The sequence below is a fragment of the Solanum stenotomum genome, chromosome 2 (assembly GCF_019186545.1).
Source record: "Solanum stenotomum isolate F172 chromosome 2, ASM1918654v1, whole genome shotgun sequence".
Classification (NCBI taxonomy): Eukaryota; Viridiplantae; Streptophyta; class Magnoliopsida; order Solanales; family Solanaceae; genus Solanum; species Solanum stenotomum.
This window is the reverse complement of record NC_064283.1, coordinates 41,492,622-41,514,572: the sequence shown is the minus strand read 5'-3', so window position 1 is coordinate 41,514,572 and position 21,951 is coordinate 41,492,622. Positions and strand designations below refer to the sequence as shown.

The 21,951-nt window shown below is 35.5% G+C and overlaps 2 protein-coding genes and 1 long non-coding RNA gene across 3 annotated transcripts; 1 reads left to right on the top strand and 2 right to left on the bottom strand.

Moving 5' to 3' along the window:
* Nucleotides 1-2,218: 2,218 nt before the first annotated feature.
* Nucleotides 2,219-15,573, top strand: LOC125856542 (alpha-ketoglutarate-dependent dioxygenase alkB). Its single transcript, XM_049536113.1, has 7 exons — nucleotides 2,219-2,416; nucleotides 2,504-2,655; nucleotides 3,608-3,966; nucleotides 4,564-4,702; nucleotides 4,834-4,900; nucleotides 5,002-5,123; nucleotides 15,264-15,573. The coding sequence occupies exons 1-7, from the start codon at nucleotides 2,331-2,333 to the stop codon at nucleotides 15,401-15,403; spliced, it is 1,065 nt and encodes a 354-aa protein (XP_049392070.1). The 5' UTR covers nucleotides 2,219-2,330; the 3' UTR covers nucleotides 15,404-15,573.
* Nucleotides 7,124-9,750, bottom strand: LOC125856546 (uncharacterized). The gene is made up of 3 exons (XR_007445530.1): nucleotides 9,675-9,750; nucleotides 9,163-9,239; nucleotides 7,124-7,329 (listed from the first exon to the last, which is right to left on the bottom strand). It is a non-coding gene; the product is annotated as an uncharacterized LOC125856546 (long non-coding RNA).
* Nucleotides 15,574-15,931: 358 nt separating the features above from the next.
* LOC125856541 (probable receptor-like protein kinase At1g80640) lies at nucleotides 15,932-21,195 on the bottom strand. Its single transcript, XM_049536112.1, has 10 exons — nucleotides 21,104-21,195; nucleotides 18,277-18,429; nucleotides 17,971-18,188; nucleotides 17,757-17,889; nucleotides 17,623-17,686; nucleotides 17,453-17,549; nucleotides 17,278-17,380; nucleotides 16,525-16,643; nucleotides 16,358-16,447; nucleotides 15,932-16,254 (listed from the first exon to the last, which is right to left on the bottom strand). Exons 2-10 carry the CDS (start codon nucleotides 18,380-18,382, stop codon nucleotides 16,102-16,104), a joined length of 1,083 nt encoding a protein of 360 aa, XP_049392069.1. The 5' UTR covers nucleotides 18,383-18,429; nucleotides 21,104-21,195; the 3' UTR covers nucleotides 15,932-16,101.
* Nucleotides 21,196-21,951: the final 756 nt, after the last annotated feature.

Here is a 21,951-nt window from a genome sequence, read left to right as displayed (position 1 = left end):
TTTTAAGATAAATAAAAAGTAATCATGTTAATTAAATAATATTGACATCGGGGGGTCGGTATTTTATATTAAATTATTTTTTAACTTATATAAAACCGTCATTCGGAGGACGATTTATTTAAAGTTAATTGAAAATATTAATTTATTACATACTATTTAATTTTACCGACATCTGGAAGTCGGTATTATAATTTTTTTTGTTTTTTATTTTACACAAAACCATTCTCCGGAAGACGATTTAAATAAAATTAAATCAAAATATTTCTCAATTTTGTTTTTTATATGGAGAAATGGGGAAAATCGTGTCTGCTAGTGCAGATATTTTTTAAAAAGCGACGAACAACGTCTCTATGTCCGTCGCTTTTTTTAAAAAATGTTTGACCAACATTTTGACCAAAAAGCGACAGACTAAGAGACATTGTCCGTCGCTTTCTTAAAATATTTGACCAAGAAGCGACGAACATAAAGATGTTGTCCGTCGCTAATTTAAAAAATAATTAAACAATTAAAATTAATAAAAAGCGATGGACGGCGTGACTTTTTTTAAATTAATAAATAATTATTTTTAATAAAAAGCGACGGATTGCGTCACTATCTATATAAAATAATTAATTAGCAAAAATACGAGAAAAAAGTGACGGACTAAGCGATGCCGTCCGTCGCTTTTAAAAAAAAATTAAAAAAATATTTTAATTAAAAAGCGACGGACTAAGAGACGTTGTCAGTCGCTTTTTAAAAATGTTTGACTAGATATTTTGACCAAAAAGCGACGGACTAAGAGATGTCGTCCATCGCTTTTTTTAAAAACTAATTAATAAAATGAAATAAATTAAAACGACAGACAGCGTGGTTATTGTTTAATTTATAAATAATTATTTTTAATAAAAAGCGACGGACGACGTCTCTATAAATATTAAATAAATTATTATTAATTATATATATATATATTTAGCGCAAAATTCCGTAAAAAAAACGACGGACTAAGAGATGCAGTCTGTCACTTTTTGTAAAATAATTTTAAAAATAATTATTTTAATTAAAAAGCGACGGACGGCATCTCTTAGTCCGTCGCTTTTTTGGAGCGACGTTGTCCGTCACTTTTTCTTCCGACGTTTTTTAGCAGTTTTTTAGTAGTGAGCGCCAAAGAATTCCACCACTTTGTTTACAAGTTAGGTAATATCTATATCAGAAGCAAAAAAGTTATAAGGAAACTATTTATCCGAAGCTACGACATCCAGCAAAAATTTATGCATGCACAAGCAAAACATGAGAGTCGAGGAATCAGATATGCATTCTTAACTTGCATCCAGCTAGGAGATCAAGAGAAAGCTCGGGAGTAACTTGGTTTTCTCCTCTTTTGCTTCAACTACAGGAAGAAGGAGGTCACACAAGATATGGGAGAAAGTAGTTACTTACAAGGATCTTCAAAGCTGGAATGCAGGGTTCATACTCTTTTCCGAGCTCAGCAAGAGCTCATACATCCAAACCGGGTAGTACACCTACAAGATGAGATAAATCAACAGAGAAATGAAAAGAAAAAAAAAGATTTGAGAAGAAAATGGAAAAGTACCTTTGAAAGATGATCTTGATAGTATAAGAGAAGACTAGCGATGTAGTATGTTGATCATCCATAGGAGGAGGAGGCGAAGACCACTGTTGGGGGTCACAAGGTGGAGCATCTTCAGAGAGGCGAAAGGGTAGGGAAAGAAGAAGCTGAAGACTCACTTAGGAAACCCTATTTCTTAGGGTCTTGTTATATCCTGATTTGGTCACTTTTTGGGCGACTAGGTTTTCTTTTGTTGTTTGGTAGTGGATGAGCCCAATGATTTGAAGGAATAAAGGACCTAGAGTCCAAATCAACTTTTAAAAAAAATAGGAGGAATACTAATTGTGATAGAACTGGGTGTTGTAATAGTGTGATTATTCATGTTGATTATTGACGCTTAACTTAAGTTGAATTTTTTTTAAAAAAATGGTGACTATATTTTTTTCTAATAATTATTTTTATTATAGTAATTTATATATGTAGGTTCATTTTATTTTTATCAAACTTAAAATATTTATTTATAAATTCAAATATCTTAATATTTTTAAAAATGACGATTTTTTAAATGTTTTCTTAATGTAATATTTAATATATATTGTGTTTATGTATTTAAAAAATTATATATATAATAAATGTTAATTATTGAGATGATGTTAATGAAAACAAGCAGGCCTAAACCTGAAAAGTTGATTGATAGCTTAAAGTTAAATTTTGTGATCGAAGGCAATCACGTATAGCGTGAACCCTAATTGAAAGATTTATCTGTTTTTAGGGGTAGAAGAAGATGTACGGTTCCACCGAAGATGCAGAGCGAACCGCTTTCAGGAAGGCTGAAAAGAAATACAAGCTGTATTACGACAATACCCGAAAGTAAGTTTCTTATAGAATAGTTCCATCTCTTTTACGTTAATGGCAATTGGCACACTAATCTGTTCTTCTTGTTGTTGTTCAACTCAGGAAAAAGCAACCCAGACCAGTAGATTTGTCCGACGTTATTGATTTCAAGTCAATTTCAGAGTCTTACCATAGAAATGGTGAACTTCCCTCAGGCATTTTCCCAATTCAATGCGATCTCCATACTCCTATCTTCTGCTTGGAAACTCATCCCGGTATGCCTTATCATGTTATTATTGCACAATTTCCATTCGACTTGACTTGTATATCAAGAATTTCTATTTCAACTTGGAAACTATTTGATCAGCAAACAATTCAAGGTCTTTTTATCAAAAAGATCTGACCTTTGACAGTTGTTTGGATGGTTGTATTGTATTGTTTTAATGAATACGATGTTTGGATAGATTGCATCGTTCTATGTCGTTACATAATGTCACACATTCATAATTTGAACGATAAACCTACAAGAAAGTAGACTACAGGTAGAGCTACTATCAAAAAGTAGGCTAAAAGATGAAATATAATTATTAAATAATAAATAAAGACAAAATGAGAAGAAAATATTAAGGTGACGACGCGATCACACTGAATCGGTCGTTACATAAATTGGGTCTTTTCGTTGTTACCTAATGATGGATTTAAATGATACGATACAATAGAATTTAAGTAACAATCAAAACAAACATTGTTTAAACTAACAATACAATATAACGGGTAGCAACCATCCAAACAAAATGTAATTTGTAAAGCTCATTGAGATAGGAAACTAATACTTGAACACCCTATTTCTCAGCATACTCTCCATAATTTACATGCATAGAATTGACAGGTGAACTATAAATTAAAAATGTACTTATTGAACAACTATTGTCCCAATACGTTATTTCACTATCTTTTTAGTCCTGACTTGTATGTTAAGTATAGGATAGTTGTGAACGTTGATGAACCTTTAGTTTTACAGCTCATATTTTTCTTGAAGGAAATTTATTTACAGGCAAAGTAGCAATGGAATGATTTGGTCTTGAATAAAGTGAATGGTTATAGACGACTATAGCAGGCTGCAACTTTGTTATGTGTTGAGGCATAGTCAGTTGATGACATTAATTCTCGATTAATCTTCTGTTGTTAGCATGCGGGACATTGAAGCTTTTGTGCTGATTGTTGCAGGGTTTTATTTCATTCCTGGAGCATTACCCGTTGAGGAGCAATGCCGATGGATAAAGGAGAGTTTAACAAGCTTTCCTCAACCTCCTAACAGGACCAACCACAATGCAATTTATGGGCCTCTACAGGACTTATTTGCTGCTGCCAAGGCTAATAAAGTTTTGATTCAAGAGGAGCAGTACTGTGGAACCAATAATTCTGAGGTGGAAATCATCCAGAACGACATAAATGTTCCCACATGGAATTTTTTTGATCAATCAGGTGCATTATCCAAAGGAGGTACATGCAAATCAATGCCAGCCTCTGTTTTGCTTCGTAAGTTACGGTGGAGCACCCTTGGCAAGCAGTTTGACTGGTCTAAGGTCTTGCTGAATTTCTCCTCATAAAGTGCAGTATATTGTTCAAAGGTTCATTTACATGGCTTATTGCCCATTTGCATACAGTCCTAGCGATGTGAGGATATTCAATATTTCTCATTTGTGCATCATAACACCCTTTTTAAAGTATTCATAGGAGTTGGGCTTATTTTATATGTGAACCAAACTAGTTATGTAGGCTTTGAATACCATCATGTGATTCTTATTATGGTACCATTTGTTTCTTCACTGCTGTTAAAACTCACTGATACCAATGAAATAGGAATTGTACATTCCTTCCTTCTCAACTTGTTTCATGACCTTATCTAAGTCCACAAATTTTATTGTTATTTTAGCTAAGCACTGACGATATATTGTCTTTGAATAATTTGTTCATTGTGCACTAACATTAGTTTCTTGTGTCTATTCCTGCTGATGAGACTTTTTAGCAATTGTACACTCATCATTCCTTCCTTCTTCCGTACAGTATATTTTGTTCTCTTTTTATGTGCTTGATTTTATTTAACCTTGGACGTGTTTTCATAGTTTTTTATTTCCTTGATTAGTCTCAGTTCTGATTTATTTTTCCTGGCATTTGCTCAGCGGAGCTATAATATTTCTCTGCCTCACAACAAGATACCTGATGCACTTTGCCTGTTGGCTGAAAGAATGGCAGCACCTACCCTTCCATTAGGTGAAGTGTTCCAGGCAGAAGCAGCAATTGTCAATTACTTTGGTCTAGGTACCTGTTCTCAAATATTTGTCTTCTAGGTCTTAAGCATATGAATCTATACCTATACCAAGTGTATATGAAAAGGAGCCATTACGGTTGACTTCTTATTTGCTAATTCTAGTTTTCTCTACTCCTTTAAGGTGACACACTTGGTGGCCACCTTGATGACATGGAGAAGGATTGGAGTAAGCCTATTGTTAGCATGAGGTATGTGCTGATTTTTTACAGCTCTTTCTACTTGAATGAAGTTCAAACTTTGATATGTAGGAAACGTTACCAAGGGCTGAAGTGTTCTTTTTTCTCTGTAGCTTGGGCTGTAAAGGCATTTTCCTTATAGGGGGAAAGTCTAGGGAGGTTCCACCTCTTGCAATGTTTGTTCGAAGTGGTGATGTTATTCTTATGGCAGGACAAGCAAGGGAATGCTTCCACGGTTAGTTGACTACTTATGTTTTAGTTTTCTGTTAGTGGTATGCTAGAAGTAGGTGATGATTATCGTAGGAATATTGGGCATCTACATGTAGTTGACAGAAATTTGGAGGTCGTAAAACTTTTTAAATCATTCTTGGTCTACTGGTAGAAGTATTTTACATTATTCAGCTGATTTTTCTTGGGAAGAAATGGTCTTGTTCCCATTTTTTGATGATCTAGGATGGTCACACATGAACTACTTGAAGAACTAGCTTATGCTGAGGTTTAGCATTCTTAGGTACCAAAATAAATTAAGAAAATAAAAGGCCAAGACTATTCTTTTTTCATTTTCAAGTTCATCTACAGAAGGCTCAAATAATTAGTGATCTTATGCCATTCTGAGACTGGGCTCAGAGCATATTTTGATGACAAATGGGTGGTTAGTGGTTTGATTGCCACTGATAGTAGCTGGATTGAGAAAAGCTGTAAAGAAGAGACTGATTCGCAGTGATAAATCTCTATTTGTTGTGTATATTTCTGTACAAGAGATGGTGTATTTATACAGGCTAAAACTCGGAAGGCAATCCATAATCTAACAAACTCTCTAACTGACTGAATAAATAAAATGCAGAAAGAAAAATATATACAAGTTACAAATACTATTCTGCCCTCAGTACAATGTTCTAGAATAGAATAGTATCCCTAACAGGTGTCTTGTTGTTCAAATCAAATGAATCCACTTTTTCCAATATGTGCTTGAGACTCTATTGGAGGTGGGGATTTTCCGGCAACAACAGTCAAGATGTTTTCTTCCATACCAAACATACCCTAAGTCTACTTTATAGCATTTACTTAATCGTTCTTGGATCTGAAGCTAAGAACACTCAAACATCACTGGTACACATCCCTCTTCTCGGTGTGGAACGATATACGAGAAATAGATGCTCAGCCTGCAATGTCCGATAATGGCGCCCGTGAAAACGAACATATCGGAGATCCACTGCTCCATACGACTTTCTTTGCTTGCTTTTTTTCTTGTTGAGAAACCGTCAGATACATATGACTTTCTTTGCTTAGTTTATTATCTTTCTCTCATTTCTTACTTACATACACGAACACATTTGACTACTAATAATCGAGCTATTAAATCATGACGCATGTCCTTGACCTCATACAAATTCAACTATGCCAATTTCCTGGCAAATAGACAATTATATTTGAACACTGGCAAGAAATCATCCTATAAATGTTTCTATCAATATCCTAGATGAGAAATTTAGCTACTCATAATTTTACTGAAAACGCAATACTAAAATTCATAAACAAGAAATAATGGGAGAAATAGGAAACTCGTTTCTTAATATCGTTAGCCCTTGCTTCTGGTGTGGTTCTTGCCCTCCAAAATAGTGTCCCCTCAAAAGACGTTTCTTGGGGTTTATATATGGCCTAGGGTGTGTAAGAGGTCGCTCATGCCAATAAAAACTCGGCTCATGCAAATCAAAACTATGGTATCAAAAATTGAGATGCTCATCAAGGGACTTCACAGTGTGAGGAGGGTTGATGAGCTCCTCCTCAACAAAATTTCAGGTTTGGTTGCGATGGGGCTCGTGACACCCCTTGATTCAGTGCTTTGAAATTGGCCAACTTCCCTGGCTCGTTGTCACGACCCAAAGTATACCCCGAGCGTAACATGGCGTATAGAACCCCAAAAGGCCCTACACAAGTCACTTAGCATACATCATACAAGATAATAGAAATAAAGATTTCAAGAAAAAAGTCTTAATTCATTTAAAGAGTTTGACAAAAGTGGAAGTCTAACATAAGTCTCAATAAGCTATTGTCACGACCCGATTTAACAAGTCATGATGGCACCTACTATAACCCGCCAGCAGGTAAGCCAACCCGTAACCCGGAACAACAAGTAATGGGTCTGAGGGTAGAAATTAAACAAGAGTAGGCAAATAACAATATAAACAAGCGGACACAAACCAAAAACATATATACAAATAAAGATCGCTCCCAGAACCTGGAAGTCACTAGTACAGAGCTACTACAAAATGAGTACAAGTCCTAAAACCGGACAACAGAGACTGGACTGTCTCGAAAGGAAAAAGACAAGTCTATATATACAGATGGAGACTGAAATAGTACAAAACGCCGTGTGCTCACCCCCGTCTCCAGATAAGTCTACTCCAAGCTAGATCAACGCTGGCTACTAGTGCTCGGACCTGCATCACAAAATAGATGCAGAGCGTAGCATGAGTACCAAAACAACAGGTACCCAGTAGGCATCATCGGCCGACTGAGCAAGATAAGCAAAAGTAAACTGAAATGCAAATAAAGGGTCACATCAAGTGCAAAGAGTAGTAAATGGGGGGTATGTACACGAGCGTACAGGCAACAAAGACAAGCAATCTAACTAACTCCGCCGGGCTCCCATAAACCCGACGGGTACGCTCGTGCACAATAAAAGAAACCACCTGCACGGACCCCCATAAGCCCGGCAGATGGACTGACAGTTGAAGTAAAATAATGGAGCTAGAAGGTCTATCACAATATTACCAATTTCCGGACTTGTAACTGAACCATTCCCAATCATATTCCAAGATCTCATTACGTCCCGGACTTTAACCGGAATCTCTCCAACCTCCAAAACCTCAACCTGCAGATGAGAGTAATCAAGACTAAACTGAAGCTTTAGTGAGGAATTGGGAATACACCACGTGCAAGCTGGACCACGGACTCGAACCGGGTACTATAGCTAATGAGTCAACCTATATGGGCTGGACCACGGACTCGAACCGGGTGCTGTAGCCAAAGGTCGGGCACGGGTGGGCTGGACCACGGACTCGAACCGGGTGCTGTAGCCAAAATCAGATCACAGGTAAGCTGGACCACGGACTCGAACCGGGTACTGTAGCTAAGCCTGGACATAAATGAGCTGGACCACGGACTCTAACCGGGTACTGTAGCTGAAACCAGATCACAGGTAAGCTGGACCACGGACTCGAACCGGGTACTGTAGCTAAGCCTGGACATAAATGAGCTGGACCACGGACTCTAACCGGGTACTGTAGCTGAAACCAGATCACAGGTAAGCTGGACCACGGACTCGAACCGGGTACTGTAGCTAAGCCTGGACATAAATGAGCTGGACCACGGACTCTAACCGGGTACTGTAGCTGAAACCAGATCACAGGTAAGCTGGACCACGGACTCGAACCGGGTACTGTAGCTAAGCCTGGACATAAATGAGCTGGACCACGGACTCTAACCGGGTACTGTAGCTGAAACCAGATCACAGGTAAGCTGGACCACGGACTCGAACCGGGTACTGTAGCTAAGCCTGGACATAAATGAGCTGGACCACGGACTCTAACCGGGTACTGTAGCTGAAACCAGATCACAGGTAAGCTGGACCACGGACTCGAACCGGGTACTGTAGCTAAGCCTGGAAAAAGTAAGCTGGACCACGGACTCTAACCGGGTACTGTAGCTAAGAATCAATATCCAACCATCCGTCGCGGGAAATATCACCAAACCGATTACCATAAATAATCCTTTTAGTCCGACCCTCATATACCCCAAATCGCCGAGGAAGTATCCAATAATGAGTAAGCTAGACCACGGACTTTAACCGGGTATTTGTAGCCGATATAAAAGCAGGGCATTATGGATACAAGGTCATAAGCTGAGTTACCGACTATCAGACTCAAGTCTGCTATATCAGTCTACAAGGAGCTAACCGTCCGAAACGACGTCGGAAAAAGTTCTACTGCCCAACGACATCCGAAATCTCGCAAGTCTATGGCAACACTAGTCTAAGCCTAGACTAAGGCCAAACATACTTCAAATCAATATTATCATATACACCACCAGATATGGCTATTCAATAATATCAAGAGACATGCTGTCATAATCCAACACTTTCCCGAAATAAGGTCTAAGGCAGGAATTATAGAAATTTAGCATGCTCGACACCCGAACCCCTCCATACTCAAGCAAATCAATAAACAATTGCCTAAACATGCTCAATCTCACGAGAGAAAACCATAGCCTACCTGAAAGCCGATCACGCGTGCTCCAACTCACGGTACCGGATCTTTTCCTCTCCGAACGGTCTCCAAATGCTTCCCCACTAACAAAAGGTTAATCACCTCGTCATTACGAATATATTGACACTAAAATTATATTTTTCGGAGACGGACCCAAAATCGGGTCTAAAACGGGATTGTGGGGCCCACACTTAGAATCTCAAAATCGAATCCGTGGAAACGTCCCAACTACCTTACTAAACTAATATCCCAAAATTTTAGCACAAACAGATGCCCACAACACCGCAAATCAGCCACAATAATTAAAAAGGACAGCCCTTTCATCATCAATTTCCGGAAAAACGAGACCCTTTCAACCCAAACAGATTATACCACGACGATCCTTGCGAAAAACTCTACAAGTTAGCCACAAGAATGACTCAAAACGGACTTACGATGATCAAGATCTCACATTTCAAAAATTCAACAACAAAACATCCGAAAATCACACTGGCAGTGGCTAAAAATTGATTTCTTACCTCAACGAAGCCTCCCCTCGCGTTTTCGAGATCACCGCTAGATTCCCCTCGAAATTCTCTTGAAGTTTGCCTTTTGAATCACTTAATTTGGATTAAAAATGAAGGAGCAATCTCAATTTGAAGTTGAACAAAAATTTGGACGAAATTCGTTCTTAAAAATCTGGAAATTTCCACCTCTGCCACGTGTCGTCACGTGGCTCTGCCACGTCACCGCCGCGTCAAAATTTTACAACCCTCCAAACTTAAATTTCGATGTTTCGGACTCGTTCGGAGTCGGAAAAATACAAACCTTATATGGAATCTGATTGGAAATGATATTTCGGACTCAATGGTGAAGGCGGAATTTCCATTTGGAGCTCGCTTCGACGAAAAGTGGGTCCCACACCCAGTATCATTTGAGCCAGATTCCACAATTGCTATCTAAAGTCTCGGGAAGTGAACAAAGGGTCGTTCTAGACCAAAATCGATCTTCCGAAGCTAACCTAGCTGTCAGAATTTTCATCTGAGCACGTCTTCCAAGAAGGTTGACCAAAGTCAACTTTTCAAGTTATAAAAATCTCCAAAACAGGAGAACGGGCCTAAAACCCAAACGAACGACCAGGCGACCGAACAGTCAGTGCCAGCAAGTCATAAATGACTTGGGGTCGCTACAGGAACGCTCTAAACGATGAAATGAATTCTTTAATTTAAAAATGACCTGGAGGGTCATTACAGCTATCTATTACATCAAGGAAGTGATTGGGACGTAACTCATACATCACATACAAGTCTGAAAATTGAAATAAAGAAAGCAATAAAAGTGTCTCGGTTCTCGAAACATGAGGACTCACCAATCCTTGAGTGCCAAAGATCAATTAGCCACGAGTGTGAGAGGTAGGAGTGTCTGGCCTACATTAGTGAAACAATGTAGGCACAAGTATGCACTAGTACATGGAACGTACTAAGTATGATAGCAATGCATAAAAGTTATGAAATCATGCTAAAAAGGACTTTACATGACATGCAATGACCAAGCTAAATCAGAAGATAAGAAGGGTTAGAAAACATAAATCATGATCATGGTCAATGCAAGCGAAAGATCTTTAAATCACTATGAAGATACTTTAAAAGTAACCTTAGTTCATATTATGGGAAGTTTACCATGTAACTGACATAGACCATGTGAGCTATAACATGGAATCCAGTGTCTACCCCATATCGAGAAGGGGTGTCCTTACTTGCCAAGGTAAGAACCATAAATCTGAGCTAAAGTGGATCCACTAGCTAATGTCTATCTAAGACAATCATCCTATGGTGGCACATAGTTATGGGATGAGCAGATTGCTACTAGAGACCCAGCCTCTACTAATGGGAAAGCCTCCATCTCAATATCCTTTCGGTGCTAAGCAAAAATCCTATGGAATAGTCATCAATCTTATTCATTTCATCATCCATGGAAGGACACAATTTAGCAACTAATCCAAGCTAAAGTTCATTTAGAAGAGCTCCTTAATCTTGATTCAACTTAGGTGAGTAAACCTTTCAACCTTATTAATCATTTTGTGAGAAACCCTTTTAGACAACAACATTGATGTTTTACTCTCAAAATATCCTTAAATCATTTATATTGATTTCATAAAAGAACATGCATATCTTCATAAATTCATCTTTCATAGTTCATAATCTTCATCATATGATTATAGTCTAAAAATCATGGATCATGCATGGGTTCATATGAATTCAACTTTGTTAGAATAGGAATAGGTTTATACAATTCTATTAGAATAGGAATAGGTTTATACAATCCTATTAGAATAAGAATAAGTTTATACAATCCTATTAGAACAGGAATAGGAATAGAAATAGAAATAGGAATACTAAATAGTATCCTACTTGGTAAAGGATTGTATTCTAGGGTCTATAAATAGGGTCTCAATGTAATAATGTAAACAACAACAATTCAATAATATTTTTTTCCTATATTTCTCACATGATATCAGAGCCTCTACGATCTTGGTAAACGATCAAAGTGATTCCGCTGCCGGCGGGCGGCTATTACTCATATATGCCGCCCGCTGGCCAACAATTATGTTAGCAAAAGTTGGGTCACCATGTATCTTTCCGGTGACTATTTTCTCATATCTAATTTGTGTAGCACCGTGTCATCATTCCAGTGACTACTTTCTTATATCTAATTTGTGTAGCACCGTGTCATCATTCCGGTGACTACTTTTTCATATTTAATTTGTGTAGCAAGGTGCCATCATTCCATTGACTACTTTTTCATATATAATTTGTGTAGCACCGTGACATCCTTCCGGTGACTACCTTTTTTTGCATATCTTATTTGCATAGCACCGTGCATCTCTCTGGACTACTTTTCATAATTAATTTGTGTAGTACCGTGGATTTTACCGAACTACTTTCTCATATCTGAGTTGCATAGCATCATGTCTTTTTAGTGACTCCTCAGATTTGATTTGCATAGTTTCATTCGTCTTTCCGGTGACTCCCCAAATCTGATTTGCGTAGGGTTGTGCCATCATTCCAACCATACCTATATAATTTCTCTTTTTCATTAGGGTTGTGCCATCATTCCGACCCTACCCATATTATTTCTCTTTTTCAATGGGGGTCGTTCCATCAATTCGAACTATCCTATATAATTTCTATTTTCTAGTTGGGTCGTGACATCATTCCAACCCTACCCATATAATTTTATTTCTTAGATTGTGACCACTTTTATCCATCAAATCAATACTCCGGCATATAAGCATGTTCCAGCCAATTTTTCGGTGACTTTCTTGTTAAATATTGACACGTCTATTGATTCCAACATGATCCATACACTTTATACTAGATTTTGAGCACTTCCGGCGACCGTTGCATTGTGAAGAAGTCTATATGGAGCAACCACCTAATTTGTTGCTCAGGGGGAGTTTAGTAGCCTTGTATGTTGATTACGTAAGTCACTCTATGGTCTGAAATAGTTTTTGCAAGCTTGGTTTGGGAAGTTCAACACTGTAATTTTATCACTCTCTGTTTTATCGGCATTATGCATCAAATTCAGTATTTCATGAGAAGACCAAGCCCATTGAAATTGATTGTCAAATTTGTGAAGTCAAGTGATCAACTTGGAGATATCTCACCAAGCCCCTCATCGGTCCTCGTGTTAATTACATTTGTAACAAGCTAGGTACATGAATTGTATGCACTAGCTTGAGCAATCCTATTAGAATAGGAATAGGTTTATACAATCCTATTAGAATAAGAATAAGAATAAGTTTATACAATCCTATTAGAACAAGAATAGGAATAGAAATAGAAATAGGAATACTAAATAGTATCCTACTTGGTAAAGGATTGTATTCTAGGGTCTATAAATAGGGTCTCAATGTAATAATGTAAACAACAACAATTCAATAATATTCTTTTCCTATATTTCTCACAAACTTAAAATCATGTAATTACTTCAATTCATGCATAAAAAGATAGAAAACAATTAATTGAATCATGATTGATAAGAACCCATGAAGATTGGATAAAATCCTAACTTTCATTTAGAAGCTAACTTTAAAATTAGAGAATTTAGGAACCCTATGGAGGAAAGGACTCCATAGGTGAATACTAACATACCTTAGTAATCAATGCCCACAATCTATGGTGGATTGGAGTTCTTCAAGCCAAACCCTAGCTTTCTCCTTCCTTAGCTTTTGAGAGGAAATTTAGGGGTGATCTTGGAGGGAATTTAGGAGAATGACTAGTTTTTAGGCTTAAAGGACTTATATAGGGCTTAGGATAAGGATCAAAACAACCTAGTTTAGACACTAATCACTTAGAGAAAAGACCTAAAAGCCCTATAAAATAACTGCCAACCCCTTCTTACGGTTTGGACCTACGGTCCGTAGACTTTCTACGGACCGTACTGGTCAACCCTAGAAAAGTTCAGGAACTTATAAAATTGGACCAACTTTGACGAGTCTGGTCTACGGCTCGTAGAACCTTCTACAGTCTGTAGACCCCAACTGTTGAACTCAACTTGACCCTCAAAATTTCACCAAGTCTGGGACCCACCTATGAGACCTATCTACGACTCGTACAAAGGTTGACGGGCCATCCTGGTCAACCGTCAAATGTCGAATGAGGTACTGAAACCTTATTTTCCCCAAAACTCTACCGTAGGTCTACGATTCCCTATCTACGGCCCGTAGGACTTCCTACGGTCCATAGGTTGGACTCGTAAAATCAGTCTCAGACAAATTTGCTGCATTATCCTTTTCCTTTCGACTTTCCAACTTCCGAGGTGTTACACTAATCTTCCGAAGCCGTGACATGAGCAGGTGGGGTGCCCTCAACCTTCTTCAGTTCTTAGTTTTCTTGACTCGACTTGCACTAAATCATCCCTTCCTGCCCGCTTTCGTCCAAAGCTCTTCCTACACATATAATACGTAATGGGCTCAAAATCCCCCACCAAAAATGTAATCTGCACAAGTATGTACAAGATATGAGGTAATAATCAATGTAATATAAACTTTGAGCCAAATATCAATATGTAAACAACTTTGGTCCAATTGTTATTTTGGGTAGTAGCTTAGAATGGGGCTAAACGACTTTGGTGCATTTGCTATTTTGGGTAATTACTTATATCTGGGGCTAAAATGTGTTCTTTATGTTTCCTAATAGCCAGACCATGTAAGAATCCCAACACCATTTCAAGTTAAAGCTGAAACAACGAAATATGTATTGATAATGGGCCCTTAGTTACTTTTTTTTACATTGGAAGTGCTAAACATTTTTCTGAAAATGTAACACTTTTCGACGACCCTACTGTCAAAAAATCAAAATATTTTTCAACACATCGAGCTTTCTATGGCCTGTTTGTCGAAAAGGTAAAATAATGTATCAGATATTTTAATTTTTTGACGGATCACCATCGAAAGAAAAAATAAATAAATTCTAATATACCGACAATAAGGTCAACGAAAATCTTTTGGTACAGAAGGTCATTGGAAAGTGTTAAATCGTCAGGTTTTTTATACACAGGTTATTGAGAAATGCCATTGAAAAGTATCAACTAAATCTTACTCATTGAAGATTCATTTCTACAAGCTGGTTTCTATCTCTGTATTTTTGATGACTTCCTCTGTCAGAACTCTAGCAGTGTGCTTTTTGAGTTTAACAAGGGAGTAAAATGCCTTAAGTTAATGATATAAGATTATTCTATTGGATGTGGCAAGTAGGCACTGTGATTTTTATATGTAGTATAATTGCTTACTGGAAGTTCTCATTGCTTAGTGTTGCTAAAAAATATAATCTTGTTTAAAACGAGGGGGTGATTTTCAATTTTCCAAGGGATTATTGAAGCAATGAGCTTTCGGAAAGTGTGCTCGAAAGAATGACTAGCAAAGTGATTCAATAGAGAACTGGTCGATTCATTGAATCTTTTCGCTTTTGAAAACATTGTCACGGTTATATGTTTTGTTTCCCATTTGACCTTTATAGAAGCCTTATTGTTTCGGTTTGTCGGGAGGTGTGCTGGAAATGAGGAAAAAAAAATGCCAAAACCCTTTATACTTTTTGAAATGCACTGTTGATGGTTGTGCTTTGCAGGTGTCCCTAGGATCTTCACTGACAAAGAAAATGCTGAGATATCCTCCCTTGAATTGCTGTTTTCTGATGAAGAGGATTCTGCTTTGTTGGAGTACATTAAGACTTCTAGAATCAATATCAACATTAGACAAGTATTCTAGACTGAGTTCTCTTTTGAAAGTTTTGTAGAGATGTAATAGGAAGTAACATTACATTGCATAAACATGAGAAAATGTTTTCCTCTGTACCAATTTACACCCAAAATTTTGCAAAGAATTCTCTCATATTTGTGGATATGCTGCCTGCTTTGTTGAGATTTAAAACCTACCCCGACAGCCACACTCGTCATTTGCATTTTCAGTTTACTTGTTCTCTTAACGGTTAATCCATTGGATCTCTGATTGTAACATGAAAGGTCGTGTAGCATGTGAGGGTAGAAAATGTAGTTCCTGAAAAAGAGATTCAAATTTGTGGATAGAGCTTGCTCATATGGTTTAGTCTAATAGTGTAGAGAGTTCAATCCTAAAACATATAATAAGATAATTATAACAATCATACTGATGGTTTGTCCAAATTCTCATCTTAGATTGTGAACAAAAACTTTGATGATTTAACCCTCTGTGGATAAGCTAAAACTCTAAACACTAAATCATGAAGTAAACAAAAACTCTATACATTAAATCATCATCTTCTATAGAAGTACAAATATATGATGTATTAAAATTGAATAAACAATTATTTATACCTAACACATGGTTAATAGTATACATCCCCTGGGGTGAGTTGTATTATAATAGCCAAAAATGTGTAGAGAAGTGATGAGGCGAATTGCAGACACCATATATAATTGGAATTGGAATCAGCTGTCAGAAGGCGGCAGCTGTTGTGTAGTAACTCGGAGCGTCCCACCTAATTCAGTGGGAAGAAGGGGGATTAAGGAATGTAATACATCGGTTATTAGGGGACGATAGCTTGGCTCTGGCTGAACACATAACACAGCAACTGCAGCAACCTACACATTACCACCCTTCAGTCTCAATTTCAGAGCTCTGAAAATAACAAGTTTTCAGCTAATATTGAACCCTAAATGAAATCCAACATTAAGTATGATAAACCTGATACAAATGCTTTAAATCCATTGTATTTTGTATGACAGGATCCACAATGTTTGGAAGCTTTGATCTATCTGTCAGCTGAGGCATGGCCTACAATTCCATAAATACTTTTAGACAAGTTCTATTTTCAAAACATAAATTAAAATAGATCTCAAACCATTACTTACCCATGCGACTATAGACTGGCATTCAGTTGGTGCCTCTTTTTCTACAGGCCTTCTTCCCAATAACAGCTCCAAAAGTACAACTCCAAAAGCATAAACATCACTTTTATCACTTAATTTTCCTGTAAAACAAAGAAAGAAATTCCCAACTCTTTCACATTGATTTGAGAGACAGAAGAAAATGAAAATCAAAGTGGCACTATTTTAAAAGGATCTCAATTGGTTAAAGTAGTTATAATTATACCTTCTTGTTTTTGACAAAGAGAGAAGTATCGAAAACACCTCTAAACTTGGCGGAAATTATTAGTTTCATCCTCGAACTATTGACAGCCTTAAAAATACTTTTTTACTTGACTAACTGAACTTAAAAACAACCCGATCTTGCAACATGAGTGAAATACACCCCTAAATTCTTGCCAAGCTTACGATATTTTCAACACTTCTCTCAACTTTTTATTAAGAGTTTCATGCTCCTACACGAGTTTGAGACACTTGCAATGTCATGTGGCAAATCAAGGGGGATCAGGGGTGGGGTGTATTTTAAGTTTAGTTAGTCATGTAGAAGGATGTTTTTAAGGCTGTCAATAGTTTGAGGACGAAACTAATAATTTGCATGAAGTTCAGAGTGTTTTCAATACTTGTCTTTTTACCACTCTTTCAACCTTTTGTTGAAAAGTGATTGTAATTTCTATAGAAAAAGGAAATGATAGGATTTGTAGAGTAAGTAAAAGCTGAGAGAGAGTTGATAATGCATACCATCTAACATGTATTCAGGGGCTACATAACCTAAAGTTCCAGAAAGCTTGATATTATTTTTGTTTTGAGCCCCACCCAACACAGCAAGACCAAAATCTGACAGCTAAAATTAAACACAACACACCATTAATAGAGGGAAAACTAGTACTAGTATAATTTTTATATAAAGTTTTACCTTTGCATTGAAGTTGGAATCTAAAAGAATATTAGAGGATTTCAGATCTCTATGGATCACTGGGGGATGGCACTGCTCATGTAAATACTCTATTCCTCTGCTCAAACAGTAATGTTAATATCATCAAATGTCAATCATTCAAATTACTCCTAATAAACTAACTAGTCTACCTTGCTGCATCAAGGGCAATTTTTATTCTGCGGTGCCACGTTAATGCTGATCCACGGGAAGGCCCTATCAAATCAAGAAAATGAAAACTAGTAGAGTAATAATTTTCATGAGTTAATTCAAATTTATTAATTACCATGTAATTGAGTTTCTAGTGATCCATTGTGCATGAGTTCATACACAAGCAATCTTGTTTCACTGTGGATGCAATATCCCAACAATGAAATAATATTGAGATGTTGCATTTGACTCAGCAACTCTACCTCAGTCTGCAAATAACAATTACTTAATATTTTTGTGAGAAAGAAAGAGTAACGAGTTATAAATTGTTTGATAATGATGGTAGCTACCTCGAATTCTTTAATGGAATTTTGGGTTAGTTTCTTGACTGCTACATACAAATTGTCTTCCAATTTAGCTTTGTATACACATCCGAAACCCCCTTCACCTAAAATCTCAGTTTCTTGAAATTTGTTGGTGGCTAATTCAAGTATGTTGTAGTCCATTAAAGAAACCAATGTTTTCCTGGACTTGGAAAAATTTAATTTACACATCCCCTTCACAACATCTTCAGAATCAAAAATCATCATTAATTTAAACATAGGAGTATTATATAATTATAATTGTGTGAAGAACTGTATGTATGTAGTAGGTACCTGAGGTGTGAAATCTTTTTGTGTGATAAATCCAGAATAAAATGATTAGTCCCAATGCAGTAGAAGCTACAATGAGTGCTATCAACAGCCTTCTATTTTGATCCATAGGGTGGGTGTGTGCTTCTTCTCACTTCTCAATTCCCACTCCAACCTCTGAATAAATAAATAAATATATAAGTCAAAAGTATAAAATTGAGGACTAAAATGGGTTTGATTAAACAAGGGTGGGTCCATAATTTATGTTTTGCATCAACCAGAACAAACAGATAATTGGGTCCACCAGAAACAAGATAAAATTTATTTTATTCTTTCTTCTTCACTCCACTCTATAAAATTTGAACAAGGAAAGACCATTATCTTTTTGAAAAGATGACTGTTTCAGTCTTGTTCTGGAGCCCAACAAAAAATAATACTTGCTCCTTATTTGCTCCATATTAATTACTTGATCATTTATTATAGAATTAATTAGTATTTTTTTTTCATTTTATCCGTATAACAATTAATATACAAATTTTGAAGATATCAGAATTTCTTTTTTCAAAAACTAATTAATATGAATTAAGGATAAAATAGTAAAGTTGATCGATAAGAATGATTGCACATCCGCAAATGAGTCTCTAGTGGGTTTTGAACCCACATACTCTGAAAAGAAGGCACTCGTTGGGCAATCAACCATCTACCTATTTATTATGGTGGGTTCGTAGACAATAATTATATATTTTTGTATTTGATAGTTTAATATGAATATAAAATTTATATACAAGTCCGCTATCCGCTCGCGATAGACAATTTATGATGTTTGTTAGGATTTAAACAAGGAAATTGAATTTATTTTGTTTTGTGTCTGATGGCCTAATGGTGTGCGTAGAAAATTGGGACCACAAGGCCAAAAGATAAAAATCTCATCTTTGGGATATGAAAATATCACAAAAGTTTCTCTTATGATGATGATAAAAAGGAGTTCTTAAAAGTTCATTGAACTATAAGAATTTATCTAGTAAAGTCATTAAATTTTGTTTTATATCAATAAAATCACTCAACTTAAGATATTTATCTACAAAAATCATCCAACTACATTTATTATTAAAATCAATTTAATATAACAAAATAAATAATTTTTTAGGCCATGTAAACATGAACCCCATAAATAAATAATTTTTTAAAAAGCCATTTTATCCTATTTACCAATGATTCAGTTCTTTGTTTCCAGTTACAAATGAAAAAAAATAAATTTTGGGTGTAAAATTCATATTCCACTATCACATTGCAACCAGCTAGCAACATAAATGTAATGAAATTCTATAAATCACATCAAGGAATTGAAAATAAAAACTACACGTTATTACTCATTAATTGTTTTGGGTTATACACTATATTACTCATTTGTTTATATTATAATTAAACTAATATGTTTGTATATGGAGACTGGAGTATCTAATCAAAGTAATCAATAGATGATTACTTTAGCCAAAAAAAAACGTTTACGAACAGTGGCACAAAATGTAGAAAATGAATATTGAAGCAACGTGGATATGATGCAGGCTTTATGTGTTGCGAGTTGAAAATATAAAATTTCAATTTGTGAAATTCATATTTACATGGCATATAAAATAATTTTATTTGTTATGACAAATTTATTTTGATAATAAATTAGAAAAAAAAACATAATGTGTTTTTGATCATTTATTACGTCTTGTTAAATTTATTTAATGATAAATGTTGTTGAGTAATTTTTGAAGATAAAAGCTTTAAGTTGAGTGATTTTATTGATATAAAATGAAGTTCAATGACTTTACTTGATAAACTCTCATAGTTCAATGACTTTTTAAGATATTAACTTTGATAAAAAGACAAGCAAAAAATCAATCTTTTCTATCCTTCATAATCGCCTACTTTTCTATTTATAATTCTGTTTGCTTTTCTTTAACGTGGGTATATATATTCTGATTTTACATACACAACTGATCATGACTCTAAAAGAAAAATGACATATCCTTATCACTCACTCTATCATATTAAAAATGACATATCCTTATCACTCACTCTATATATTTATAAAAGGGATTTGAACTTTAACTTGTCAAATGTTATCATATTAAAGGGATGGAAAAAGTGAACAAGTAAGCATCCAATAAAGCACAAAAAGTAGTGTACCTATGCTATAGCATATGTTTAGTTTGTCTCCACAAAACTAAGCAATATAATGCAACACTTATAAATTATGCTTTTCGAAAAGCAAGCAATTAGGAGACTCTTACTTACCTACAAATTAAATGCTTCTTCTCTACTCCCTCCATATATATATATATATATATATATATATAAAATAGTCTTAAATAGACACACTATTAATAAAGGACATTTTTGTTTATTTCATATAATAAAGTTTAAGGGCATTTTTGAGTTTATCAAGTAATGATTTTGTGATAGTGTGTATGTACATGAGAGTTAGTTATTTAGGCAAGGATTAGAAGGGGAATAGGTGGATTCATAAATCATAAACATAATGAAAGAGAAATTAACCGATGGAGTAAAATGAAATCAACCAATTTGTACGAAATTATAATCAAAATGATATATACCATGCAGATGAGTTTAGAGATCATGTATGAAAACATAGTAATCAATCAAAATGATGCATGGATGTGGTGCCACAATAAGTAGTGATGAGTTAATTGTTTAAATTACAACAGCTTCTTAAACCCATTAATTACAAGTAGAAAGCATAGAGAGAGATATTTTAAGTTTTGAGAATGGAGAGGTAATGGTAGTATCCTTTTGTTTGACAAATTAAACTAAAACAAAAGGAGAAGAAGAAGAGAGATACCTGAAATTACAACATGGATACTGAAACCCTTCTTTAGTTCCAACTATAAACAAAGACAAACACAAAATAACTTATTTCCCCAAATTGATAACTTTTATCCTTTAAATTTCTTGCACCATTTCCCACACTTACTTTCTAAATTTTGTGGAGTAAAAATTTTCAAAAATAAGAAAGGCTTATAAATTTTGTGGTCTAAAACACACTTTAAAGTTAGTGTGACTATAATTTTATTAATGGTAAATGGAGAATATTAAAGTTGATTTATTAGAGAATTACTGATTAAAAATAAAAATGTAATATTAGATATAAAATAGTAGTAACTTTTAACAAATTTAAAGGAGTAAAACGGTTAGGATTAAGACTGTTTCAAACTTATCCGAAATAGAAGGGGACCATTTTTGTTAGTAAGTCTATCTAATTCACCTACCAAATCTTACCTGTCTTTCAACCCAATCTTCTTCTTTTTACATTTTAAAATTGAGTTTTTTTTTTCAATTAAATTTAAATTTTCATTAGAAAGTTTAATATTGAAGGGTAAAAATATAGGTGACTCTCTATTCAGAAATCAAAGAGACACGAATCCGAGAGTTCTGATTAAAGATAAAGAAGTACTTATCAGTTACCACTCCATCACTCGGTAAAAATTGAGTTGTACTTTCTCATGCCATTAATGTCCACACTCCACACTCAATTCATTCATCTTGATGCCACTCATATCATATCGTTAAATCGATATGTATTTACACCCACAACAATTACCATGGGATACATAATATTTCTTGATAATGAATAAATTTCAATAGAGATTGATTTCCTTTTCAATTAAGTTGCATTCAATTAGAAAATAT